General features: G+C 57.7%; 1 protein-coding gene and 1 non-coding gene across 5 annotated transcripts; both read left to right on the forward strand.

Moving 5' to 3' along the window:
• The first annotated feature begins 671 nt into the window (after positions 1-671).
• Positions 672-26,549, forward strand: AP1B1 (adaptor related protein complex 1 subunit beta 1). 4 transcript variants are annotated; one of them, XM_059863657.1, is made up of 24 exons: positions 672-737; positions 5,603-5,720; positions 6,883-6,945; positions 7,816-7,921; positions 10,383-10,518; positions 12,478-12,723; positions 13,470-13,660; positions 14,087-14,308; positions 15,283-15,403; positions 15,614-15,709; positions 16,456-16,571; positions 17,199-17,364; positions 18,200-18,298; positions 20,150-20,409; positions 20,798-20,999; positions 21,825-21,845; positions 22,106-22,135; positions 22,254-22,403; positions 22,551-22,696; positions 23,184-23,313; positions 23,784-23,868; positions 24,110-24,196; positions 24,474-24,628; positions 25,618-26,549. In XM_059863657.1, exons 3-24 carry the CDS (start codon positions 6,909-6,911, stop codon positions 25,690-25,692), a joined length of 2,877 nt encoding a protein of 958 aa, XP_059719640.1. In that variant the 5' UTR covers positions 672-737; positions 5,603-5,720; positions 6,883-6,908; the 3' UTR covers positions 25,693-26,549. The 4 variants fall into 4 exon arrangements, with proteins under 4 accessions (XP_059719640.1, XP_059719639.1, XP_059719641.1 ...); XM_059863656.1 differs by having other exon boundaries at positions 683-737; positions 5,509-5,720; XM_059863658.1 differs by lacking the exon at positions 21,825-21,845 and having other exon boundaries at positions 683-737; positions 5,509-5,720.
• Positions 22,778-22,882, forward strand: LOC132336470 (small nucleolar RNA SNORD125). The gene has a single exon (XR_009488871.1). It is a non-coding gene; the product is annotated as a small nucleolar RNA SNORD125 (small nucleolar RNA).
• Positions 26,550-27,223: the final 674 nt, after the last annotated feature.

Raw genomic sequence — 27,223 nt, forward strand, 5'->3', positions numbered from 1 at the left:
GACCCATGGGTGGGGACAGGCAGGGCCCAGCGGGTCCTTCCCACCCTGGGGACACCCGGCTGAGCAAGGGGATCTGTGGAGGGGGTGACCCTGCCCCCACACCCTGTGTGACCCCTCTTCCTGAACCCTGTCTCCAAGCCCTTTTCCCATTCCCATCCCAACATGTGGCGTGTCCCCTGTCCCCATATCTCTGCTCCATCCCATGTTCCCATCCCCTGTCTCTATTCCTGACCCACTCCTGTCCCCATCCCATGCCCCTGTCTCATGTCCCCATCTCTTTCCCTATCCCTGTCCCTCTGCCATGTCCCCATCCCCTATCCCTATCCCCTGTTCCCATCCCACATCCCCATCCCCTATTCCCATTCCCTGTCCCCATCCCATGTCTCTATCCCTTATTCCCATCCCCATCCCATGCTCCCACCTCCAATCCCTATCCCCTGTTCCCATACTCTAACCCTATCCCCTGTTTGCATCCCATGTCCCTATCCCCTGTTCCCATTCCCTGTCCCCGTTCCCTGTCCCCCATTTCCTCTCCCCTGTCCCATCCCTATCCCGAATCCTCCATTCCGTCTCCCCTATCCCATCTCCATCCCTGCCCCATTCCCTCTCCCGTTCCCGCTCCCATTCCCGGCCCCGCCCCTCCAGCCTCTGGCCCCGCCCACCCGCGGAGGCCCCGCCCCGCCCCGGAAGCGCTCCCCGCTCCTCAGTTCCGGTGGCGGCGGTGGCGGCGGTAGCAGGTATGGGCCGGGCCGGGCCGGGCAGGGGTGGACCGAACCGAACCGAACCGAACCGAACCGAGCCGAGCCGGGGCAGAGCCGGGCCCCGCAGCCGCTCCTGCCCCGGGCGCCTCCCCCGAGCTCCGCCCGTGCGCACCCGGGACGGGCCCCTCGCTGGGGCTCGGGCCGCGCCGCGTCCTTCTGGGCCCGGGCCCCTCCCGCCCCCCGACCTGAGCCGTGGCCCTCTGGGCCGGCGGTGTCCCCGCTGTGACCCCGGGCCCTGTTCTCCTGCCCCCGGCCTGTGTCCCCGGGCTGTGTCCTCGTGCTCCGCTCCTCAGTCCGGGCTGTGTCCCCCTTCCCTGCCCACCTGGGGCGCACGGGGGTCCCCGGTCCCCGCAGCCTCCCCCGGGCCGTGTCCCGTGTCCCTCCTGTCCCCTCCTGTTCCCCGGCAGCTCCGTGTGGCAGCGCTGCCCTCCCGGCTCCATCCCGCAGGGATCGCCCCGGGATCCGCTCCCCTCCCCGGCGCCGTGTCCTGGCCACAGGCAGAGCCCCGGGGGGCACCGTGCTGGGGGCAGGACCCCCTGGAAGGGCTGGGGGACCCGGGGTGAGCCCTTCACCCCCCTCAGGGCATGGCACATCCCTAGGGAAAGGTCTTGGCTTGCATGAAATAAGCTGGGAACTGGGCATGGAGCAGACAGGGAGGCCGATATCCTGTGCTTGCTGCCTCCTCCAGGGAGATTTTGGGGGGAAAAAGCCCCAAAGTGGATAAAAAGGAGCTGTGAGACAGCTCCGGCCCGAGGGAGCCGTGTTGGAGGTGTTGCTGTTGTTGCAGGTGTTTTGTGTGGAGTTCTGACACCTGTCAGGGTCAAAATGGGACCTCCAGGGGTGCCATCCCCAGCAGCAGTGGGGGCTCAGTGGGGTTTTGTGTCTGCTCTCTCCTGGGGTGACAGAGAATGGGATAAGGCTTGGATAAGCAGTTGGACTGATGTGGTTCGTGGCTCCCACACCCATTTGTGGGGTCAGACTGCCAGGCTGAACAGGCTTTGGCACCCCAAGGGGCTTTCCAGAGGTGTTGGGCCTTGCTTAGATCGAGCCAGGCTGGGAATTCCATGGCAGGAGGTGTCCACCCTGCAGAACCTGGCTATCCCAGGAGGAGAACATCCCCTCTGCCACGGGAACCTGGTGCTGTGGCCAGGACAAGGTCCTTGGTGTCCCTGGGGATGCTCAGCCAGAGTTTGGGGGGTGCCATCCCAGTTCAAGGTGGTTAAAAGTCCCCCCAGCTCTCAGAGCACGGGGCTCTGGCTCTGTGGCAGTGGGATACTGGCAGTGTGTGCTGCAGGGGACACCTCAGCATTGTTCTTTTTGCCTTTTCCTTGAGTTTATTCCCAGTTATTGGTTGATGGGATGTATTGCTTGCAGCTCATTTGCTGGTGCCACTGCTTTGGATCTCTCAAAGACTTTTTGGATTTGCTTTGGACACCTTGCTGATGGCACAGTGATGATGGCTCCTACCCCTGAGTTATCCAAGTTATCCCTTGTTTGATGGGGATGGAGCCTTTTGGAATGCCCATGGGTTGGTCAGAAACAGATTGGTGAGAGGATGGGGATGGTCCTGGTGGGATCCAGTAGAATCATAGCCCTGAGCTGCTGCAGGGCCAAGCTGCAGCAAAAACTGGCTCCAGTTAGGCCAGACAGAGGAAAATTATCCTGCTGGGAAGGTGTGTGGGGCTGCTGGGAGGGCTTGTGGTGGTCTGGCAGAGGTGGGATGAGCCCAGGGATGGGAGCTGTGGGATGTGGGATGGGAGCTGTGGGATGGGAGCTGTGGGATGGGAGTTGTGCCCCTGGCTGTAGGATGGGAAACGCTGCTGTGAGTAAGGAGGGAAAGAACTGGGATCAGCACGAGGCTCTGGAGCTGTTGGGGTGGATATCCTCAGCCTCTGGTTCTCTTCTTGCACCCTGGGGTGTTTCTCTCCCTTGGCTGGTGCTTGTGGCAGCTCCTGGGGTTTGTCCATGGGGCAGGGATGTGCTCAGAGCTGGGTTGGTGTGCTTATCTTATTTTTATTTTTCATTCATGAGCAGGATGGGACTGTTGGGTGCATTTCTTGAGTTTTATTTGTTGTGTTACCTTTATTACATGGTTGGGACAATAGGAAGATGGTAAAGCTTATGTACAGCTAGTAGCAGCTCAAGGTTTCTTTGTTACAGGATACTTTAAAAACTTTTAGCTAATAGCAGATTGCTGAAGTTTACAGATAATTGTTCTAGCTAATTACTAAAAGTAGATGTATACTTGTTTCACACAGTCTTTGCTTGTCTTCTTGTATGAATAATACACAGTACATTATTAGTAAGTTTAAACCTTCTACTGTCTTGCTAAGCATATTTTCTTGTAGTCTTAAAGTCTGTCTTAGCCAAGCTTAAGACTTAAGCTGTTGTTTCATGTCCTTGCTTGCTGTACTATTATAATTTTTCTACTTTCAGACTTTCTAACTACAACTTAGCTCTAAGCTTTTTGTTCTTTCTGTTTCTGGGGCCTGCTTTTACAGCTTTGGAAGCCTTCTTACCTTTACTAATTCCCACAGGGAGCCATCACCACCTCACCCCTGCCTGGCCTCTGCAGTGCCCTGGAGCTGCCTCACACCAGCAGGGAGCAGTTATGTGATTCCCCATGGCTCCAGTTACCCATTAATTTTTTAGTCTTCCTTAATTTCCCTAATTATGCCACCTTGGCCCTCAGGTGCTTCATTGCCAGCTGAGGTGTTTGCTTGAGGGAGTTGCCTTTCCCCACTAACCTCCAGCTGCCCCTCTGTTTTCCAGGGGAGCCCTTTCCTAGGAGCTTGTCCTTCCTGCTCCTTTCTGCTCTCCCTGGTGAGAGCAGCCTGTCCTTCCTTCACCTTTTCCCCCTTTTCCCCTTTCCCTCCTGGCTCAGCCTGGGCAGATCAGAGCTCTGGCAATCAGAGAACTCCTGGGCTGGGCTGTCAGAGGGTCAAGGAGGACCTGGGAGCTGTGGTGGGCTGGGATGGACAGGGATTTGGGATGTCTTGGGCACAGGTTAAGGGCTGCTCCCAGCCCTGGCAATGGCTCTGTGCTGGGGGAAGCTGAAAGTGAGACCAGAGGAGGCACTGGAGATGCTCCAAGGGCTGGAGCCAGGCTGGGAGAGCTGGGGGTGCTCACCTGGAGAGGAGAAGGCTCCAGGGAGAGCTCAGAGCCCCTTCCAGGGCCTGAAGGGGCTCCAGGAGAGCTGGAGGGGGACTGGGGACAAGGGCTGGAGGGACAGGACCCAGGGAATGGCTCCCACTGCCAGAGGGCAGGGATGGATGGGATCTTGGGAATTAGGAATTGTTCCCTGTGAGAGTGGTGAGGGGCTGGGATGGTATTCCCAGATCAGCTGTGGCTGCTCCTGGATCCCTGGAAGTGTTCCAGGACAGGGTTTGGAGCCCTGTCCCCTCTGGGACAGTGGGAGGTGTCCCTGCCCATGGCAGGATGGCACTGGGTGGGCTTTAAGGTCCCTTCCCACCCAAACCATTCCATGGTGAAAGTGTCTGATCAGCAGCATCTCAGCCTTCAAGAATGGAGGAATTATCCTAAAACAGGGTGGTAAAAGTAGCAGAAGAAATGAGTTTTCCTGCACTCTCCATAAGAGGAAGTGAGCAGCACCAGCAATGGCTCCTTTGGCATTGGTGTCATTCCCAGGACCACCCCCCGGCAGCAGCCACCTCGGTGGGAAGCCCAGTGATGGGTTTGTTGTGGTATTTTGGGTTTAGGAGCCTCTTATTTTCCCAAGGCAGCTGAATTTGAGAGGTGCTGGCATGGCAGTGGAAAAAATGGGGTGGCTGAGCTGTGCCATGTGCCTGACCTGGGGCTGAGAGGCTCAGGAGAGCAGCAGTGCTCTGGTTTGTGTGGAGCTGTGGAATTGAGTCCCCTGGAGTGAACAAAATCAGGGATAAAAGGCTTTGGGTTTGTGCCACTGCCAAAACCTGTCCCAAAACCAGTCCTGAGGAGCCCAAACTGGCTGGGGGGGAGGCTCTGGGTGCTCTTCTCCAGCAGCTTCCAAATCCTTATGGACACTTAACTCCTTCAATCCTGTTTGCCAGACCAGCTTAAAACAAGTTTGGTGTCAAGATGGGGTAAAATCTGAGCCATCACAAGGTCAGGGGTGCTCTGTGTCCTTTCCTTTGCTGCTTGCATCCTGCTTTTTGTGAGTGAGGAGCTGCTCCCCTCAGCCTCTCCGTGGGAGATCAGTGTGGAAAGGGGCTGGGTGGGGATTGCTGGAGCTGAGGGAGCAAACACCTTCTCTGCATCCTTCAGAGCAGAGCCAGGCAGCAGCGCTGGCCCCTGCCCAAGGGCTGAGCTGAGGGAATTCACCTGCAGCTGGCAGCCAGCCCTGCCTTGTCACCCTGGCACAGCCTGGGGGACACGCAGGGTGCTGAGCACTGGGGTTTGGCAGCTCTTTGGGTCCCCTCATCACCCTGCTGCAGGCCCTGGGGTGCTTCCTGCCCTGGGGAGGGTTGTGTCAGTGTGAGGAGCGAGGGCTGCGCCTTCATTCCTGAGCTGGAGGAGCCACTTTCCTTCTTGGGGTTGCTGCAGGGCTTAAAGCAGTGGGGGAATGGGTGGTTGTCTCAGCCTCTGAAGTCAGTGGGGTTTTTTTCAGTGGGGTTGTGGATGGGAAGAGCACAGGCTGTGCTTTCCCTGGCTCTGGGAGAGCAGGGAGCTGCAGGGAAGCGGCCGGTGTGATTCATGTCTGCGAGCTGCCTGCACAAATTCCCTGCTCAGCTTCAAGTTTGCTTTCCAGGCACTTCTGCAGAGCAGGGCTGACTGTGAGCCAGGTCCTGGAATCGGAGGGACTGCAGTGAATCCTCTTTCTTTCCCTGCTTCCTTCCTCCCAGTCTGGCAGGACGGGATCTGCAGTGAGGTGCAGAGAGCTGTGGCGCAGCCTGGAGCTCCCGCTGTTCCCTGGAGAGCCATCGACTTAGTGGGATAAAAAAGGCTCTGAATCAATCCCAGGTAACTGAGGCAGGGAGGAGTGTCCTGTCTCACCAGGGGCAGGGCTATGGGAGTGTGGTGCCAGGCTTCCCCCTCTGGAATAGCACCAGGATGGTGCTGCCAGCCCCCAGAGCAGCCCCAAACCCACGCAAACTCCTTCCCTCTCCCTCCCTGCCAAGCTGTGTGCTCTGCCCAGCCTGCTCAACCCCCAGATTTCATCCAGATTTTCTTTTTATCCCTGCTGGGGATCCCTCTCCAGCTTGGACAGGGAACAGAGGACACAGTTCCTCTGTGCTCCTGCTGCGTTTGGATTTCAAGATGCTCATTTGTATTTTAAGCCCATCCGCAAGCTCTTTTTTTTTAATCTCTTTTTTTTTCACTTGGCTTTGCTTCCTGTATTCCTGCCCCTCCAAAACAGCAAGGCCACTGCAGGCTTTCAAGGACAAGCCTCTGGTTCCTTCCCTGTTGAAGCAAAGATGGGAAAACCAGCCATGAAAGCCAAATCCCTGCTGACCTTTCTGAAGGGCTGCACATCTCCTTCCTCAGCCTGCCAAGCCCTAAATCTGCCCTAAACTGCCTGAATTATATAATAGAGCCTCAAGTGCTGGGCTGAAGCCTCACACCCTTGGAATTTAAAGCAACCCTGCTGGAGCAGGGCTGGTTTGTGGGAGAGGCTCCCTTTGATCTGGCAGATCCGTTCCCCTTGGCTGTGCTGTCCCGTTGAGCTGAGCCTTGGGTTTGGCTCAGTTCCTGTCCCCAGCCCTGAGCTGTTCCCTGGGTAGGTGAGAGGGAGGGCTGGCTGTGAATTTTCCTTAAGAAAGCATTTTTTGGATGAGGAGAGGCCAATCCAGGGGGGGGGATCACTGAGCCCCTGCTGCCCAGCTCTGTGCAGGATGGGATGAGCAAAGTCAGGGCTGCAGCCCTGGAATCTTCAGTGATTCCTTTCCTCCTCCACATCCTCTTTGGAGGACCCTGATTCCCCATCAGGAAATGGCTGATTCCCATCATCACAGTGCTGTGAGGTGCTCACCCTCCCTTAGGGATTGGCCTTCTCCTTGTGACTCTTCCCATGAGATCCCAAACTCTTTCCCTCCCCTGGTGTTTTTCCTTCCTGGAGCTCTCCATAACAATCCCTGCAAGGAAATTATCAGCCCTGACCCTCTGTGCTCTGCCTGTCCTCCAGGGCTGTGCTGCTGGCTGGAGACCACCATGACAGACTCCAAGTACTTCACCACCACCAAGAAAGGTAAGGGAAGGAGCAGGAATGTCACAGTTCATCCCAAAATCACCAGCTGGTTCTTACTCCTGTACAAACCAGGTGGGAAGGGTTGGGAAGCTCCCGTGGGAATGCCCTGAGTCCCCCTGGAATGCTTTGGCTGACGCCCCACCCTGCTCCTTGCTCTGGAGCAGCTCCTGAGCTGCTGTGGGGTCAGGGCACCTTGTCCCCAGCCCCCTGAGCCCAGCCAGGGCTGGTGGCAGCTGGTGATCAGCTTTAGCAGCTCAGGAGCTCCCCTGGGCAGCGCTCGGGGCCTTAAGCACTCTCCAGACCAAGGAATTAATGTGGAGAGAAGCCGTGTGGCATCTTCCTCTTCAGTCTGCCAGCCCAGGAGGGAGTAAGGAGCTCAGCGAGGCTTCAGGAGGGCAGGAGATGCTGCCCTGGGCTGGGGGGTCGCTGCCACAGGCAGGGAGGGATTTAGGAGCCACCCTTCCTCGTATGGCCTTGAGGAGCAGTGCCCAAAATCCACCTGCCATCATCCCTGGGAAGGGTAGGGCCTCCTGGGGCTGGGATAATCACCCCACAGCCAAAAATACCCTCTGGATAACCCCATCCAGTGCCTGTGGGGTGCTTCTGGCTCCTGCAGCATCTCCCATCCCTGTGGGGCTGGAGGAGCCCCAAGGATTCAGCAGGAGGTGAACATTCTCCATTCCCATGGATGAGAGCTGAGCCCCCAGAGCAGCCCCAGCCTTGGGGTGGGTGTTTGGGAAATTAAATCCCCCTTTTCAGGGCTGGCAAAGGAACCCTGTCACACAGCAGGTGGGTGATGTGCCCATCCAGCAGAGGGGTAGGGGACCCCTTCCTCTAATCCCTGAGCTGCCACTTCTCCCATTTCTCCAGGGGAGATATTTGAGCTGAAGGCTGAGCTGAACAGCGACAAGAAGGAGAAGAAGAAGGAGGCTGTGAAGAAGGTGATCGCCTCCATGACTGTGGGCAAGGACGTCAGGTGTGTGCTGGGGCTGCAGCCTGGAATGTCCTGAGTGGGAAGGGACCCCCCAGGATCATCCAGTCCCACCCCTGGCCCTGCCCAGAACCCCACCAACCCCACCCTGGGCATCCCTGGCAGTGCTGTCCAAAGGCTCCTGGAGCTCTGGCAGCCTTGGGGCCGTGCCCATTCCGTGGGGAGCCTGGGCAGTGCCAGCACCCTCTGGGGGAAGAATCTTTCCTGAAATTTACCCTAAAACCTCTCTTTCCTGCTGTTCTCCCACATGCCCAAGCCAAACCCAGCTGGTTTTTGGGTTTGCCCCCTTTGCCCCCTGTTGCTTCCAGGGGGTTTCCATGCTGCTTTTCCCCTCAGGATTCACCCAGGTACACCCTGGCTGCAGCTCTACCTCCTGGAGTGCAGTTTGTGTCCACGTGGCCACCTGGCAGGTGGGGGCTCTCCTGGCTTTTGTTGTAATCTGGCTAAAAGAGGATTGGTCTGGCTGCCAGATCAGTTTGTTGGGATTATTCCCACTTCCTTTGTGTGTTACTAAAAACAAGCAGGACCCCCTTGGAGGGTTGGTGGCGGTGCCTGGATGCTGATAAACCCTTTACAGCCTCTCCAGTCCAAAAGGTCAGGCAGCTGCTGCTGTTCCTGCTTCCTTTTCCATCTGGCTGAGCTGCACGTGGCTCTTTCCGTACCTTGTCCTGCACGGACCTGTCCCAGCACAGGCAGCATCAGCAATTTGATTTTCATGGTGCATTTGAGAGTAAATGGAGGGAAAACACACTCAGGGTTGGGAGAACTGGGGCATCCCTGGCTCCCAGAGCAGCAGCAGCAGCAGGGAGTGTCCATCTTGAGACCACTGTGGAAATCACATGGAAATGACAGGAGCTGCCAGTGCTTGAAGGGGCTTAAAAAAAGAGGGAGCACAGCTTTTTACATGGACAAATAGTGACAGGCCAAAGGAGAATGGCTTTAAGCTAAAAGAAATTTAGATGGGATATTGGGAATTAGGAATTGTTCCCTGGGAGGGTGGGCAGCCTTGGCACAGGGTGCCCAGAGCAGCTGTGGCTGCCCCTGGATCCCTGGCAATGCCCAAGGCCAGACTGGACATTGGGGCTGGGAGCCACCTGGGGTAGTGGAAGTGTCCCTGCCCATGGCAGGGGTAGAACTTGATAAGTTTAGAGATTCCATGGTTCCCAAGCCATTCCATGATCCTGTGGCTGTGTCAGCCCATTTTTTTTTGGTGTGTGCCTGTTTCAGGCTGCAGGGAAGAAGTTTGCTCAGTTCACTGCTCCCCGGGAGGTGCCAGCAAAGCCTGGTTTAACCCGGGGTGAGACCAGCCCAGGTGGGCAGCAGCTTTGCAAAACCCAATTCCTTGGATTTAGGGGGGGGCCTGGGTTTGATCCTGGCTGGTTGTGGAGGTGGAGAAGCTTCCAGGAGCCTTGGGACATCTGTCAGGGTGGAATAACCCTTGTGTTAGCCCTGGGATCTTGATTGCCTCCCCTGAGGTGGTTTAATTGTCTAATTGATCTGTCTTTGGATGAAACAGCATCTCTGGTATCCCACAGCTCCAGGATGTTTGGGAAGCCCCAGCTCTGTGCAGGCAGATCCACTGCATTCCCCTCCATCCCAGCAGAATCTCCTGGTGCTCCAGACTCAGCCAGGGGGGTGGGGCTCTTCCTTTGGGCACCATCCTGTGGTGATGCATAAAGTCCTGGAATATCCTGAGTTGGAAGGGATCCACAAGAGTCATCCAGTGCAGCTCCTGGCCATGCAATAACCCCACCCTGTGCCTGAGAGAGTTGTGCAGCACCTTCTCCTGGGGCAGTGGATGTGCCCTAGAGCAGAGATGCAGCAGAGCCAAGTGGGAAAGCTCAGTTTTGGTCCATCAGGGGCTGGTTTTGATACAGATCCATTAAAAAAACCCGCTGGGGATGGGAATTTCAGCTGCTGCAGGGTGGGCTCGAGTCATGGAATCATAGAATCATGGAATGTTTTGGATGGGAAAAAGTCCTTAAAGCCCAGCTCATCCAACCCCTGGCCCTGGACAGGGACACCTCCCACTGTCCCAGGCTGCTCCAAGCCCTGTCCAGCCTGGCCTTGGGCACTGCCAGGGATCCAGGGGCAGCCACAGCTGCTCTGGGCACCCTGTGCCAGGGCCTGCCCACCCTGCCAGGGAACAATTCCTAATTCCCAATATCCCATCCATCCCTGCCCTCTGGCAGTGGAAGCCATTCCCTGTGTCCTGTCCCTCCATCCCTTGTCCCCAGTCCCTCTCCAGCTCTCCTGGAGCTCCTTCAGGCCCTGCAAGGGGCTCTGAGCTCTCCCTGGAGCCTTCTCCTCTCCAGGTGAGCACCCCCAGCTCTCCCAGCCCGGGGAGGGCTGGGTTCTCCTGGCTCTGGGAGCAGGTTATCCATGGGAAGGGGATCCATGGGCAGTGTGGCCGTGTCCTGCCTTCACTGAGCTCTCTGTGTTCCAGCGCTCTCTTCCCGGACGTGGTGAACTGCATGCAGACAGACAACCTGGAGCTGAAGAAGCTGGTCTACCTCTACCTGATGAACTATGCCAAGAGCCAGCCAGACATGGCCATCATGGCTGTGAACACCTTTGTGAAGGTGAGGGGTCAGGGCTCTGTGTCCCAGGGCCACAGGGGACACCAGGTGCCAGCTCACCGTGCCAGGCTGCAAGCCAGGGAGCGTGGGCAGCTTTCTAAAGCCTCTCCCTTCTGGAGGAGGGGCTCTGCAAGCTCTAGAAAACTGATTGAATTTGTCCAGTAATGCAGAAAGTCGGTTTTTGGCAGCTGTGCCACTCGCTCTGTCAGGGGTGTGGGCAGCTCCCGTGATCGAGAGCTGTCATGTGAATTTATGGGCTGAGAAATCCCTCGTGATCTTCCTGTTGGAGCTGAGAGCTGAAGAGCGTGTTAGGAACCAGGATGTTGCCAAAGCACTCAGTGGAAAGGCCTGGTGGGCTTTAGAGGGAGTTCAGGCTTTTCAGGGAGGATAAACCCCTCATAATAATCCCAATATCCGTTTCCAGCATCAGGTTGGTTCAGGTCCCTTTTGTAAGTGATGAGGACATGGGATTCCTGGATGGATTGAGGAGTTCTGGCTGTGAGGATTGGTGGTGTTGGAACTCAGTGGGTGCAGGACAAGAGAGAAACTTCTCTTGGGTGACTTATTCTCAAGAGCAGAACATGAAAACCTCAGGATTTGAACCCAAATCCTGGAAAACCTGAACCCCCTGGAGACAGCTGAGGAGCCCAAGATAGCCTGTGGCATTCACATTCTCTGAAAAAATTCCTTCACCCAGGGTTTTTCTCCTGGGAAGGTGAAAGGTGGTAAGAGAGGCCTCAGAGAAAAAGGAAAACAATTCTTATGTCATGTGCTTCTTCTGTGTTGTACTGGTGTGGAATGTGTTTGGAGATTGTTCACCCACAGGTGATTGTTCCATTGCATTCTGCTGGGAGTTGTTTTCACTCTTTGGCCAATCAGGGCCAGGCTGTGTCAGGACTCTGGAAAGAGTCAGGAGTTTTCATTATTATCTTTTTAACATTGAGTAAGTATCTTTTCTGCACTCTGTAGTATAGTATAGAATTCTTTAATATAATATAATATAGTATAATAAAGTAATAAATCAGCCTTCTGAGAACATGGAATCAGATGCATCATTCCTGCCTTCGTTGGGGCTCCTTGATTACAATAATATATCCACCCTCCCCTGTCCTCCCTGTGTAGGAGTGTGCTCTCTGCTAACAGAGTGACAAAACTATCTTTTGTCTCTTTAAAAGGAAAGAGGTCTGGAAGTTTCTCTCTTCAATTAAACTTTTTTCTTTCTAACACTGCAACAACAGAAGCCATTCTGCTGATTATTGTGCCTCCAAAAGTAGCTGAGCTATCTTGGGTTATTGGAATAATTACCAATATAGCCAGACAGGATGTGCCTGAGCTTGTCTGGCCCTTGCTGCTGAACCAAAGACTGGCACTGTGGTGTTTTACCCCAGAGACACTTGGCTAGCTGGATACTGCAGCTGGGCCCTTGGAGGCAAATCCAGACATGCAGGAGCTCAGGTTTACCTTTGGTGGAGAAGCTTTAAGGGGATGGTGAAGGAAAAGAGTCGGTTCTGATGGATGGTTTAGATCCAGAGCTTTATTCTGACCCACATGCCTCTGAACCCAGCCCCAGCTCCAACAGAACTCCTGACCCCGTGGGTGCTGCTCCTTTTAACCCTGGGGAGAGGGCAGGGAAGGGGCAGGGAGCCACCAGCCAGGTACAGGAGGGGAGGTCTCAGGGGACAAAGGACACCTGGATGGCCCAATGTCCCCCCAGGGGCAGAGGACATCTTTTGAATCTGCCAATCACTCGATGCCTTTCTGGAATTCCAGGATTGACAGACAGTACTCAGAAGGGGGCAAGGGAGGGGGAAGCAGAGGTGACTGACACAGCCGGCAAATATCATGGGAGGGACCCGAGGTTCTGAGGTAAACCCTGAAATCACAGCGCACCATTGGGTGTGTTATAGGCCTCCTAGAGCTCATTAGACCTAGCTCAAAGAAGTTCCTGTAACATCCCTGCAGGACTGTGAGGACCCGAACCCGCTGATCCGGGCTCTGGCCGTGCGCACCATGGGCTGCATCCGCGTGGACAAGATCACGGAGTACCTGTGCGAGCCCCTGCGCAAGTGCCTCAAGGACGAGGACCCCTACGTGCGCAAGACGGCCGCCGTCTGCGTGGCCAAGCTGCACGACATCAACGCCCAGCTGGTGGAGGACCAGGGCTTCCTGGACACCCTCAAGGATCTCATCTCAGACTCCAACCCCATGGTGATTGGTTTTTGCCTTCTTCAGCTCCCCTTCGTCCAAATGGCAGTCGCCGCTCTCCCATCGTGTTCGCGTCCAACTCCCTTCCTCCCAGACTCTCTTTTTGGTGTTAACAAGCCACCTTTGGGGAGTTTTTGCTTCTCAGGACTGCAGGCTGTGTTCCCTGCCCCATAACCCTGTGTCCTGGACAGAGGGTTTCTCCCATCCTGTGGCTGTGTGTTATTCCTCTGTTCCCAGTGGGAAGGAGGCTGCCCCAGGTGCCTCAGGGCAGAGGGAAGCTGCTGCTTTGGTTCTGATACCATAGAGCCAGTGGCTTTTGCTTCTGTTTTTCCTGGCAGCTGGGCTTTGGCTTCCCTCCCTTTCCCCGGGCACGGGGAACTTTAAAACCACCTTTCCCCAGGGTTTCTCTTCCCACAGCCTTTCCTGCTTTTCCAGTCTTACCCTGGGTGTAGTGTTGAGCCCAGGAGCTGTATGGAAAGCTCTGGGGCTCCTCAGAGCTGCCTGGGGAAGGGAACTGGGCACAAAGCCAAGGCTGACTCTGAGGAACATGTGGGAGCCCTTGGAGATGTGGTGTGGGCGGTGGGAGCGTGCCGGTGGGGATGGCTCATCCATCCCCCTCAGATCGGCTGTGGGGAGGGAGAAGCTGGAGCCCAGATGTAGGTGGGATGTGAGGGGTTTGTAGTGAGGAGGCAGCTCATCCCCTCACACCACATTTGGTGTCACCAATCCCTGTCCTGTCCCCCTGGCAGGTGGTGGCCAACGCGGTGGCGGCGCTGTCAGAAATCGCAGAGTCTCATCCCAGCAGCAACCTCCTGGACCTCAACCCCCAGTCCATCAACAAGCTGCTCACAGCCCTCAATGAGTGCACTGAGTGGGGCCAGATCTTCATCCTGGACTGCCTGGCAAACTACATGCCCAAGGATGACCGGGAAGCACAGAGGTGAGGGGACAGGCAGGGCTTGGCACTGCCCCTTCTCCTCTGAGGAGAGTCTTCATCCTCTTGACCCTGCTGCAGGAGGTGGGACAGCGGGCATCTGCTGGACCTGTGCCTTGGGCATGGCCATCTGGAGCCGGCCCTGGTCCCGTAGTGAGCCCTGGCACTGGGATTCTGCTCCTTGAGCTGCTTAAAATGTGGCTGCAGGGGACAATGGGCACCGGGGAGCCCTGAAACGGGGTCACTGCCAGAGGGTTCTGCAGAGCCTGGGGAATAACCTTCACTGGGGCATTCAGGAGCCAGTTCAGCCTCTTTGGGAAGGTCCCAAGTGCCGCTCAGCTTTCCTACAAGTCCTTCCTCCATGCTGGCAGGAGTTTTTCAGCAGGAGGAAGGGCTGGGATCATTTCCTTTCCCTCCTCCTCGCCCCGGCAGCATCTGTGAGCGGGTGACACCGCGGCTGTCCCACGCCAACTCTGCCGTGGTGCTGTCGGCTGTCAAGGTGCTGATGAAGTTCATGGAGATGCTGTCCAAGGACCTGGATTACTATGGCACTCTCCTGAAGAAGCTGGCCCCACCACTGGTCACTCTACTGTCTGCAGAGCCCGAGCTGCAGTACGTGGCCCTCCGCAACATCAACCTCATAGTGCAGAAGAGGTGGGTGTCCAGGTGTCCCCTCTAGTCACAGGTGCTTCAAACCCTCTGACTGCAGCAGTGTCACAACACATCCTCTAGGGTGATTTCTTCTCTGTTACTTAAAATCCAAGGAGAGTCATGCAATCATGGAATGGTTTGGTTGGGAGGGATCTTAAAGCTCGTCTCATTCCATCCCCTGCCATGGGCACCTTCCACTAGACCAGATTGCTCCAAGACCTGTCCAGCCTGCCCTTGCATCTGTCAGGTGAGGGAATGAGCAGGGAGCTAAGCTGGGATCTCCAATTTAATGTATCCTTTAATTTAATTTATTCTTTATTTGGGGCAGCAAAGGATGGCAAAGCCAAAAGCTGTGAGACTTTGGAGTAGTCCCTCTGTGTCTAGGGAGGGATTTTTGTGCTGCCAGCTGCTTTCTCCACAGTTGTCCTCTTTGAACAAGTGCTCAGAGTCCTTTTGTCCCTTTGCTGATCTAAAATCCTGGAGGTGGCTGAGGCCCCACACGTGTGCCTGGAGCAGGAGTGGCAGCTGGAGAGCCCCAGCCCAGTCAGATGATTTGTTCTCCTCCCAGTCAGCGCCATGGTTGTCTTTTAAAAATAGCAGCAATTTCTGGGAGAAGTAGAAAGCAATTAGTGTCCCTGGGAGTGGGAATGTGGAAGCCAGCTTGGAGCTGGACCTGGCCTAGCTATTTCCCAGCTTAGAGAAAGGTCCAGCCTAGCCCTGGGGTCTGGATTTGTGTCCCTGCTCCCACTAAAACATCCCTCCAGCCTTGGCAGGACAAACGTCCCCCGTTGCCTTACGTCTGGCCCGTGTTTGTGACAAGGTTGTGCTCTGTCCCCTGTGTGCCAGCAAAGGGGACAGAATCCTGGGGGATAACCATGGTGACTTGGATTCCTTGGCATTGAATAGACTCCCAAAACCTTGGGATTGGGGTGGAAGTGAGTGCCTGTCCCCCCTAACGCTGCCTCTTGCTGCCCCAGGCCCGAGATCCTGAAGCACGAGATGAAGGTGTTCTTTGTCAAGTACAACGACCCCATCTACGTCAAACTGGAGAAACTGGACATCATGATCCGCCTGGCCTCCCAGGCCAACATAGCTCAGGTCAGGAGCTGGGCTGGGGCACCCAGGGCCACCCCAGTGCCAGCCCCAGCTCTGCTGGGAGCAGCTGTCCCACCCTGCTGCTCGTGCTGGGTCACTGCCCCTCTCTCCTGGTGGCTGTGCCTTGCTGCCAGGCTCTCACTGTGCTGTGCCCCTCTTTCCTGGTGGCTGTGCCTTGCTGCCAGGCTCTCACTGTGCTGTGCCACCCCTCAGGTGCTGGCAGAGCTGAAGGAATATGCCACGGAGGTGGATGTGGATTTTGTCAGGAAGGCGGTGAGAGCCATCGGCCGCTGTGCCATCAAGGTGGAGGTGAGGGCTGGGACATGCTGGGGCCTTGTGGCACTTCTGGGTGGGCAGGGTGGCACTTTCCAGCACATGGTGGCCATCTCACCCCAGGCATTTGCAAGTTGGAGCCTTCCCATGCATGGGGATGAGCCATGGTTTTTCCACAGGGATCAGTGAGGTGCCAGGAGGGTCTTCCATCCCCTTATCCTTTGCAAGTGGAGGTGCTTTAGGATCCCTGCCTGGAACGGGGCCAGGAATGCAATGGGCGATACCAGTGGCTTGTTGGGGGATCAGAGTGGGACTGGGAGGGAGCTGATCCCTTCCCAGGGGGGCTGGGAGGGAGCTGATCCCTTCCCAGGGGGGCTGGGAGGGAGCTGATCCCTTCCCAGGGGGGCTGGGAAGGTCCCAGTCATTTTGCAAGAGGCTGGCAAGGAGCCAGTCCCTTCCTGAGCAGCTGGGAGGGAATCCATCCCTTCCTGAGGGGCTGCTCAGAGGCTTTGCTTCCCTGTGGGGATAATTTTCCAAAGGGGATTATTAAAAACCTCCCTGGAAAGGTGGCTCTGCATGGCTGGAACACTTCCCATGGGGAGAGAGGAGCCTGTGGGGATGTGCAGAGAGGATGAGGAGGAGGCACACCAGGATGTGAAGGGCAGACCACACTCAGTGTCCCCTGTTGAGCTGTGGGCTGGATTTGGGGGGGGATAAGAGGCAGTGGAAGGTTTGGGATGGGAGCGGGGGACTGTCCCTGTGTGACCCAGTCCCTCTGGCAGCAATCGGCCGAACGCTGTGTCAGCACCCTGCTGGACCTCATCCAGACCAAGGTGAACTACGTGGTGCAGGAGGCCATCGTGGTCATCAAGGACATCTTCCGCAAGTACCCCAACAAGTGCGTGGGGACTCCTGGCGTGTGGGTTCTCCGGGGTGCTCCTGGTCCTACCTGAGCTCTTCCCTCCCCTCTGTGCTTGGGGGGCCACGAGCTCTTGGTGGGATGAAGCCCCCGGAGCCTCCCCCCAGCACAGGTGGCTTTGGGTTTGTTTTGTCCCCAGCCCCGGGATGGTGGCAGATCCAGGCACTGAAATGGAGAGGAGCTGCCAGGGATGCGCAGGTCCCTTGTGTCAGCAGAAACTGTCCCTGGCTCTCATTCCAGCTCCTGGTGCTGGAACAAAGGCAGCAGGAGGAGAGGAGAGGGGAGGGAATGTTCCAGCTGAGCCAGGATGAATAGGCAACTCTGTAATCAGGAAGTCGGGGGCTAATAGTGGTAATAAATACTAATGAACTGAATTGGTAACGAGCAGAGCTCTGCAGGAGTAGCCCTTGGCTCCAGGTTCATTCAGGAGCAGGGAATGTGCTCTGGGATCAGTGTGGGCACTGCCCATGGGGCGAGGGGACAGCCCCAGGCAGGATGCCCTCAGCCACAGCTCTGCTGTGGGCAGTGGGATGTGGTTTGGGGTTTGGGTGGATCAGGATCTCCTGCTCTGGGTGAGGTTTCTCCTGCTCTCCTCCCCTCGGGAAGGTATGAGAGCGTGATCGCCACACTCTGTGAGAACCTGGATTCCCTGGACGAGCCCGAGGCCAGGGCTGCCATGATCTGGATCGTGGGGGAATACGCCGAGCGCATCGACAACGCCGACGAGCTGCTGGAGAGCTTCCTGGAGGGCTTCCATGATGAGAGCACCCAGGTGTGCCAGGGGACCTGCTGCCTCGGGGTGACACTGGGACAGAGCTCCTGCTCAGTGGAGCAGGGGACAGTTTGCTCTGAAGGGATTGTTTGTGCAGGTGCTTGGGCAGGTTTGGGTGTAGGGTGTGGTCCAGGCTTGGAGTAACCTGGCAGAGTGGAAGGTGTTCCTACCCATGGCAGGAGGGGGAATGAGATGGGTTTTGAGGTCCCTTGCAGCCCAAGCTGTTCCATGGTTCTGTGAAATGCCACCATGGCATTGTCCCAAGTGCCTTCCCTGTTCCATGGTTGGGAGGCACCAGGCAGGGACCTGGTTATCCCACTGTGCTAGCACAGGATCCCTGTGGAGCTGGAAAATGAGCAGAGGGAGCAGTGCCTGCCCTGTCTCCCAGGGCAACTGAGGCCAGTGGGTTTGCCTGTGGAATTTTGGAGCATTTCCAGCTCTGGAAAACTCTGCAAAACACCCTGTAACCAAGTGACAGTGAACAGGGCAAAGTCTACAAATGCTGAATAGCAAAACCAGAGATCCAGGCCCCCTGAGAGGCTGGGAGGGAAATTCCTGCTGCTTATCCATGTGGAAGTTAAAGGATGCTCTGGCCTGTGCCCTGTGGGACCATGTAACCTGCTCCCAAGGTCCTGCCCCATGGTGTTGGGGTCAGCCTGGGTCTGAGGGTGTGCAAATGGGCTGGAAAGGGGCCAGGCAAGGTGCCCTGACATGTGTCACTGCCACTGACATGGTCACTTGAAAGGCAGGTTGGGGTTAGGTCCTGGGGCATGTGTTCCTGCATGAACACAGTGTGACCTGTCTGTCTGTCCCTCACCCTGTCTGTCCCCCACAGGTCCAGCTGCAGCTGCTGACAGCCATCGTGAAGCTATTCCTGAAGAAGCCCACGGAGACACAGGAGTTGGTGCAGCAGGTGCTGAGCTTGGCCACACAGGTGGGTGACACCTGGGAGAGCTTCCCAGGGCTTCCCATCCCTCGGGGCAGCGGGAATGGCCTGGTCATGTGACAGCAGGCAGGTAATTGGAGCTTAGTTCAGAATGGTTTGGGTTGGAAAGAGCCTTAAGGATCTCCTTGTTCCAGCCTGCAGGGACACATTCCAGTGTCCCAGGCTGCTCCAAGCCCTGTCCAGCCTGGCCTTGGGCACTGCCAGGGATCCAGGGGCAGCCCCAGCTGCTCTGGGCACCCTGTGCCAGGGCCTGCCCACCCTCCTAGGGAGCAATTCCTGCCCAATATCCCATCCATCCCTGCCCTCTGGCAGGGGTTCGATGGGCAGGGTCTCCCTCCCCTACCCACACCCTCTCAAACACCAACAAACCACCCAAACTCAACACCAATTTTCCCAAATCCATAGCTCCCCCCACCCATTTCAACAACCCCCATAACTCCCCCTCTCAACCAGTCAATCACTCACCATGACACTATTCCACAAAAATTCCTCAAAGACTTATTAACACAGCTCAGAACCACAGGGAAGCCATTCCCTGTGTCCTGTCCCTCCATCCCTTGGCCCAAGTCCCTCTGGGAACGCTGACATTTGAAAGCCTGGAGATGTGGGCACTCCCACGGCTCGGGAGGCACCTTTGGCCTCTGTGATCCCTGTGATCCCTCCCTGCAAGGCTTGGGTGGGGAAAGCAGCTCTCAGCAGCTCTGTAGTAGCTGCAGTTGCTCTGAGTATCTCTGTAGTAACTGCAGTTGATCCAAGCAGCTCTGTAGTAGCTGCAGCTGCTCCAAGTATCTCTGTGGTAGCAGCTGCAGTTGCTCTGAGTAGCTGCAGCTGCTCTGAGCAGCTCTGTAGTAGCTGCAGTTACTCTGAGTATCTCTGTAGTAGCTGCAGTTGTTCTGAGCAGCTCTGTAGTAGCTGCAGTTGTTCTGAGCAGCTCTGTAGTAGCTGCATTTGTTCTGAGCAGCTCTGTAGTAGCTGCAGCTGCTCCGAGTAGCTCTGTAGTAGTTGCAGTTACTCCGAGTAGCTCTGTAGTAGTTGCAGTTGCTCTGAGCAGCTCTGTAGTTGTTGCAGTTGCTCCGAGCAGCTCTGTAGTTGTTGCAGTTACTCCGAGTAGCTCTGTAGTAGTTGTAGTTGCTCCGAGCAGCTCTGTAGTTGTTGCAGTTACTCCGAGCAGTTCTGTAGTAGCTGCAGCTGCTCCGAGTAGCTCTGTAGTAGTTGCAGTTGCTCTGAGCAGCTCTGTAGTAGTTGCAGTTGCTCTGAGCAGCTCTGTAGTTGTTGCAGTTACTCCGAGTAGCTCTGTAGTAGTTGCAGTTGCTCTGAGCAGCTCTGTAGTTGTTGCAGTTACTCTGAGCAGCTCTGTAGTAGCTGCAGCTGCTCCGAGTAGCTCTGTAGTAGCTGCAGTTGCTCTGAGCAGTTCTGTAGTAGTTGCAGTTACTCTGAGCAGCTCTGTAGTAGTTGTAGTTTCTCTGAGCAGCTCTGTAGTAGTTGTAGTTTCTCTGAGCAGCTCTGTAGTAGTTGCAGTTGCTCTGAGCAGCTCTGTAGTTGTTGCAGTTGCTCTGAGCAGCTCTGTAGTAGTTGCAGTTGCTCTGAGCAGCTCTGTAGTAGTTGTAGTTTCTCTGAGTAGCTCTGTAGTAGTTGTAGTTGCTCTGAGCAGCTCTGTAGTAGTTGCAGTTGCTCCGAGCAGCTCTGTAGTTTTTGCAGTTACTCCGAGTAGCTCTGTAGTAGTTGCAGTTGCTCTGAGCAGCTCTGTAGTAGTTGCAGTTACTCCGAGTAGCTCTGTAGTAGCTGCAGTTGCACCGAGCAGCTCTGTAGCAGCTGCAGCTTCCCAATGGCTTCCCAAAGGACTCGGACAACCCCGACCTGCGGGATCGTGGCTACATCTACTGGCGGCTGCTCTCCACGGACCCGGTGGCCGCCAAGGAGGTGGTGCTGGCTGAGAAGCCGCTGATCTCGGAGGAGACGGATCTGATCGAGCCCACCCTGCTGGACGAGCTCATCTGCTACATCGGGACCCTGGCCTCGGTGTACCACAAACCCCCCAGCGCCTTCGTGGAGGGCAGCAGGGGCGTCGTGCACAAGAGTTTGCCCCCACGGACGGACTCGTGAGTGCTCCCGTGTCCCCACCCCGGGCTGGGATTTCCAGGGATGTGGGTGGAGGGGGTGCATGTGGGGCTGCTGTGGGGCCCCTGGGCTCAGAGATGAGCCTCCCCAGGGGAGGTTCTGTAGGAGCAGCGCTGTGTGGATTCAGCCCTGGCCTTAAAAAGCTGGAGTGATCCCAGTGGAGGTGATTGTAAAGATTCCCAAGTGATTCCCAGTGATATCTGTGGGAATGTGTTGGGAGCCGGGATGGCATGGGGGGGGGGGTGTTGCTTGCCATTGAAGTTTTGGGAGCCAGGATGGGATGGAGGGTTCAACTGGGCCAGCTCCTGTCTGCAGTGGGACCTCCTGTCCCAGCTGGAGCTCCTCACCCTCTCCCATCACTCCCTGCAGGGGTGAGAGTCCTGAGAGCCCGGACACAGCCCCGTCGGGGGGGCCAGCAGGAGATCAGCCCTCTGTCATCCCCACCCAGGGGGACCTGCTGGGGGACCTGCTCAACCTGGACCTGGGCCCCCCAGTGAGCGGGCCACCCATGGCCACCTCCGCCGTGCAGATGGGCGCCGTGGACCTCCTCGGGGGTGGCTTGGACAGGCTGGTACGTCCCAGCTCCTGTGCTCCTTCCCTGGGTCCCTGCTATCCCACTGGCATCCTGCTGGGCTTGATGCTGGCTCTGGTCTGCCAAAGGACAGACTTGTCAGCCTGGGGACACTTGGGCTGGTCCTTTCCTGCAGGGGGTGAGGATGGAAGGCACTGAACCCTCATTTATCCTGCCATTATCCAGTGGAGGGGAGGGAGGGGTCCCACCCACCACTTCCCTGTGCCTTTTCTCTCTGTTGGTGTGGATGTTCCCATTCCATGTGCTGTGCTGCAGGAGTGGCTGCTCTTGGCTGCCCAAATTGCTGCAGGGCTGGGCCAGGATGCGGCCACTCCCAGCCTGTGGGGTGTCCCCTGTGCCAGGAGACCCAGAGGTGACAGCGTGTCCTCCTGGGAATGCAGGCCAAGCAGTGGTTTGGCCTCTGGGTGAGGCAGGATGGAAACCTCTTCCTGGGTGGGAACACCTGTCCTGTGGGTGCTGGAGATGGGCCAGGCTCCCTGAAGGAACAGAGTTTGGAGTTTGCTCCATGACTCATGAAATTCAGCCGATTTATCCCAAGGGGAGGCAGCCTTGCTGCCTTTCCTGATTTGTAACCCTGCAGGTGCTGCCCTGGCACCTTGTGGCTCCCAGGGACTGGTGATGGGCTGGCACTCAGGCTGGGAACGAGGTCTGGCTCTGTCCCCTGTCCCCAGGACAGCCATGGACAGACAGATGTGTCAGGACTAACCTCTGTCCTCTCCTCCCCTTCTCTTCTCTCTCTCTTTTTGTCTCTTCTCTCTGCATGTGGCTGGCTCTTCTCTCCACCTTGCCTGCTTCTGCTTGGAGATGGGGGACGAGTCGGAAGGGGTATGGATCATGGATCACCCTCTGCCCAGCCCTGTGCCCCCCCCAGCTGCCCCTGCTCCCCCCAGCCCCAGGGACACCTTGCTTCCCTCTGGGGACAGCCATGGCCCCTCACAGCTCCTGGTCTGGGACCACTGGAGCATCCCAACTCCAGGCCCTTGCTGCCCCACACTGCTGCTTCCAGGCAGCGTCCAGAGGGGACATTTTGGGGACCCCTGTGCCCTCAGCCCTGCCCCTGCTGATGCCCCTTTCTTCTCTTGCAGCTGCGCAGCGATGTGGGAGGCAGCCCTGCTGTGAGTGTGCCCTCACACCCAAACCCTCTCATTCTCTGCATCCTCCTCCTCTTCCTCTTCTTCCTCCTCCTGTTCCCCTCCCCGTGGTGCCCCTGTAACCCCTCCCTTGTCCCCACAGATGGGTGGCAGCGGTGGCAGCTTCACAGCAGCTCCCAGCACCACGGCGCCCACGAACATGGGGGCACCCCTTGGCAGCGGCCTGGGCGACCTCTTCGACCTCACCGGTGGGGTGGGGACCCTCTCAGGATCCTATGTGGCCCCCAAAACGGTGAGTGGGGCAGCCAGGCTCGGGGTTAAGGGGAGCCCAGACCCCTGTGCCCACCCCCCACAGCAGAGACCCCCTGGAGGAGGTGGGGGAGCACCAGAGGCTCTGCTGTGGGTGACACCCCAGGGGTTTCTTGTCTCCTTGGCCCAGGTCTGGCTCCCTGCCATGAAAGCCAAGGGGCTGGAGATCTCTGGCACCTTCAGCCGCCAGGTGGGCTCCATCTCCATGGACCTCGTGCTGACCAACAAAGCCCTGCAGGTCATGTCTGACTTTGCCATCCAGTTCAACCGCAACAGGTGAGTCCCACCCAGGCTGGCTCACCTGGGACCTGTGGAGCAGTTTTGTGTGGAAAAGGGTGTGAGGAAGGAGCTGCAAGGGCTGGGAACAGTCTCTGGTGATGACCCTTCTCTCTCTGATGGCTGTGGTGGTGATGAGCATCAAACCAAAGCCTCTAAGAAGTTGGCTGAAGAGGCTGTTCCTCAGGGTCTGACCATTGTCCTGCTGGTTATCCTGGGGAAGCAATGCTTCCTTTTCCCTCCAAGGCACCGAGGAAATGCTGCAGGAATGCCACACATGGGTGGAGGAGGAAGGGGGGAGATTTGGGGTTGCCCCAGGGTGGGCAGGGCAGGAACCAGCCCCTTCCTGGACGGTGCAGGGGCAGCGAGGCGATTCCTGGGATGCCCATGGAAGAAGGCAGGGAGCACCAGGCTTGGATGGACAGCGCCTTGTGCCATCCCCTGCTGTCCCCACCCTGACCCCCTGCCCTCCCTGGTGTCCCCCCAGCTTCGGCCTGGCCCCAGCAGCTCCTCTGCAGGTGCATGCACCTCTGGCTCCCAACCAGTCCGTGGAGATCTCCCTGCCCCTCAACACCGTGGGCTCCGTCATGAAGATGGAGCCCCTCAACAACCTCCAGGTGGGGAACACGGGGCTGTCCCCTCCTGGGGAGCTGGGGACAGGGCAGGGTCCCTTGGAGAAATCCAGAGGGAGGTGTGACAGCAGGAGCCAGGTGCTTGCTGCAGTGACACCTGGCTCCAGAGGGATGGGGATGGGGATGGGGATGGGGATGGGGATGGGGATGGGGATGGGGATGGGGATGGGGATTGGGATGGGATGGGATGGGGATGGGGATGGGGATGGGGATGGGGATGGGGATGGGGATGGGGATGGGGATGGGGATGGGGATGGGGATGGGATGGGGATGGGATGGGATGGGATGGGATGGGATGGGATGGGATGGGATGGGATGGGATGGGATGGGATGGGATGGGATGGGATGGGATGGGATGGGATGGGATGGGACGGGACGGGACGGGATGGGATGGGACATTTTGGGAGGCTGCTGTGGGTTGGAGGTGTTGAAATCCCCGTGTCCTTCCACCCCAGGTGGCAGTGAAGAACAACATTGACGTCTTCTACTTCAGCACCCTGTACCCCCTGCACATCCTGTTCGTGGAGGACGGCAAGATGGGTGAGTGGGGTGACCATGGCTCCAGCAAGGTGGTGCTCTGTCACCTGTCCCTAGGTGCCATCCCAGCCCCTGGAACCTTCTAGATCACACTGGGTGAGCCCCCAGAAGCAGGTGGCTGCCCTGAGCCTGCTGGAGTGGGTGGCAGGGTGACATACCTTGGCTGCCATGTCACCTGTGTTGTCACCTTTGGGGGTGGCCAGTCTGGCAGCTCCCTCAGCACTGGTGTCCTCCCTCTCTGCAGAGAGGCAGACATTCCTGGCCACCTGGAAGGACATTCCCAACGAGAACGAGACCCAGTTCCAGATCAAAGACTGTTCCCTCAACGCAGGTGGGTCCCACCCCTCGCAAGGACCTGGCTCGGGTCACACTTAACTAACCCTGTCCCCAAGTGCCACATCCACGTGGCTGTTCAATCCCTGCAGGGCTGGGGACTCCAGCACTGCCCTGGGCAGCTGTGCCACCCTTTCCATGAAGAAATTTCCCCTAATTCCCTAAAACCCAATCTAAGCCTCTTCCATGACAAGGAGGGGAGGAGGTGGGGCAGGAGCAGGTCCAAGGGGAACAGGGGATCAGCCCAGCCCCTCAGCCTCTCTCTCCCATCCCAGATGCTGTGAGCAGCAAACTCCAAGGCAGCAACATCTTCACCATTGCCAAGAGGAACGTGGAGGGCCAGGACATGCTCTACCAGTCCCTGAAGCTCACCAACGGCATCTGGGTGCTGGCAGAGCTCCGGATCCCGCCCAGCAACCCCAGCTTCACGGTACATCCCATCCCCTGCCTGCTCCCAGCCCCTGGGGCTGGGGGGCACATCCCTGCTGTGGGACCCACCTGCTGGTGGCGCTGGTGCCAGCCCCGCTGTCCCTCTCTCGTGGGGAGGGTGGCACTGCTCCTGTGGGGACAGCTGAGGGACACAGTGGGCTCCCAACCCACCCAGCTCCATGAAACCCTGTCCTCGGAGCATTCCCTGAGCAGGGATCTCTCCACACCTCACCCAAGAGCCATCCCGATGTCCTGCTCTCCCTGTCCCCTCCCCACCTCCCTGGCAGCCTTTGGGGTGGGGCCAGCTGTGTCACCCTGACTCCTCTCTCTGTGTCTGTCCCTGCCGCCCGCCTCGCCGGCCTGCCCGCTCTTGCAGGATTTGGAGGTTAGAGATTGGTTTTTCCCTGGCTTTGGGCTCTCCCTGGCTGCTGCCTGGATATTCCTCCCTCCCCTGATGTTTATCCCTGCCCTGCCAGTCTCCTGGTGCCTCCTGCCTCTCCTTCCCAGCAGGACTGGCACAAGGAGGGGACGTTTCCGAGGGTTGGGGCGTCCCCATCGCCCTGCTGGTTTCACTAGGGATGAGGATAGCTGAAAATCCTTGTCCCAGAGGATTCTCCGTGAGCTTTCCCTGCTTGAGGAGCTAATTCATTTGGGAATGATGTAATATTTAAGCAAACACCTGAAGGGGCTGATGCCTCTTTGGAAAGGAGGACGTTTTTTGGGAACCCTTCACCCTGGAGTGCCATGCACTGAATCCAATCCCAAAAGCTGGAGTGTTGCCCCTGCCTGTTCCCTGCCTGTGCTGCATGTGGATGGCTCTGCCCTGGGAGGGCTTGCAGGGGTTAAATGGCCTTTTTCCAGCTGAAATCAGGAGCTGGAGGGCCCCGTGGGAGGGAGGGTGCTGCAGCATGCAGGGCTCTGCTTTGGGGCTGGTGGCTCGCCAGCGTGGGGTGGGATGCCATGACCCCGCTCTTCCCTCTCTCCCCACAGTTATCCCTGAAATGCCGAGCACCAGAGGTGTCCCAGTACATCTACCAAGCCTATGAGACCATCCTGAAGAACTGAGGGGCTGCTGCAGCCCCTCCTCCTCCTCCTCCTCCTCCTCCTCCTCCTCCTCCTCCTCCTCCTCCTCCTCCTCCTCCTCCCCTCCCTTTCCCACCCGAGGGAGCAGGGCTGGATCCGTGTGCATGTCCCCTTTCCGTCCTGCTGGGGACCCAGCCCCTGGGGTTCTCCCTTTCCTGGGGGGCTGGGGGAGCAGAGGGGGCAGGGGGCTGTCCCCAGTCCCTGCATCCCTGCAGCAATCCGTGCGTGAGTGATGCCATGTCCTCCTCCATGTGCTGCTCCCTCCACATCCCAGTTTCACCCTCAGGCTCCCAAAATGCCCAGCTCCTGCTCCTGGCTCTCATGGAGTGCTGTCTGGTGGTGGGTTCAGCACATTCCAAACCCTGGGAATAGTGGCTTGGGGGCCCAGAGTGCTGTGGGATTGGGTGGCTCTGGCTGCAGATCCCCCTGGATCCCTGGGATTTGGGGCTGGAGCAGGTGGGAAACAGCTTTGGCTCTCCCTGCTTTTGTGCCCTGGTTCAGCAGAGCTGTGGTCACGTGAGCCCTTCACAGAGGATCTCCTTCCCATGGGAGCCCTTCCCAGAAGGGCTCAAGGATCCCACACTTGAGGCTGTACTTAGGGTGCAGGTTAAAAAGGGCTTTTGCAGCCCCCTCCAGCCCCTGCTATGGGGCCAGGAGGGCTCTGAGTGTCCCCTCTCCCCCAGCCCAGCCCCACAGCTCCCTCTGCTCCCCCTGGCACCCCTGGGTGCTCCCCTTGGGGTCCCACTGCTCCCTTCCCCCCTAAATCAAGCCATGGGTCCCCCCCTCCCTGGAAGCAGGAAATCTCTAATATATGAAAGATAAATATATTGTAATGTTCACTGGTTTGAGGGAATGTTGAATAAAGGTGACACCAGCCCATGGGGACGCTGCTGGGGTGGCCATGGCCCGGTGACCCCGAGGGAAGCAGGATCCTGGGAGCTTCCTGCCAGCCCTGCAGGGCCAGATAAGCCCTCCCTGGGGCCAGTGGCCTCTGGCACAGCAAGGCCTGACACAGCAGATGGGCAGGGCTGGGACCAGGGACACGGGGCCTGTCACCCCTTGGGGACAGGAAGGGCCTGAAGAGCTCGTGGCTCTGCTCCTGGAGCCTCTCAGGGGTCCACCAAGGCCAAGGTGGCCCTGCGCTGTACATGGTGTCCAGTCTCGGTGCCCCGAGCCCCTCCTGGGGTTGGGGACAAGCGTGGGGTCCCCAGGAGCTGTTACTGGTCCCTGTGGGGTGGGTGATGAGCAGCACCACCAAGTCCTGCTCTGGGACACCCCACAAATCACTGGTGCTGCTCTGGGACACTCCATGGGCCACCAGCACCACTCTGGGGCCGGACACCAGCCCCACTGGCAGAGCAGGTGGACACCCTGCTTTGGAACCCCCAAAGTCACAGCAGGGCGGTCACCACCAGCAGGTCTGGACCCTCCTGGTGACCCACAACCTGCCGTGGCCCCCTGGGCCAGCAGCCCTGAGGTGAAGGTCCCTGGCCCTGGGGCACTTGGGGCTCCA

Source organism: Haemorhous mexicanus, chromosome 19 (genome assembly GCF_027477595.1).
Source record: "Haemorhous mexicanus isolate bHaeMex1 chromosome 19, bHaeMex1.pri, whole genome shotgun sequence".
In the NCBI taxonomy this organism is placed as follows: Eukaryota; Metazoa; Chordata; class Aves; order Passeriformes; family Fringillidae; genus Haemorhous; species Haemorhous mexicanus.

Bases quoted from the DNA above. Each gene is read 5' to 3' on its own strand.
- AP1B1 (XM_059863657.1), top strand. From the start codon at position 6,909: ATGACAGACTCCAAGTACTTCACCACCACCAAGAAAG. The intron at 24,197-24,473 runs GTGGGTCCCACC...CTCCCATCCCAG, and splicing joins AGACTGTTCCCTCAACGCAG to ATGCTGTGAGCAGCAAACTC. The intron at 24,629-25,617 runs GTACATCCCATC...CTCTCCCCACAG, and splicing joins CCAGCAACCCCAGCTTCACG to TTATCCCTGAAATGCCGAGC.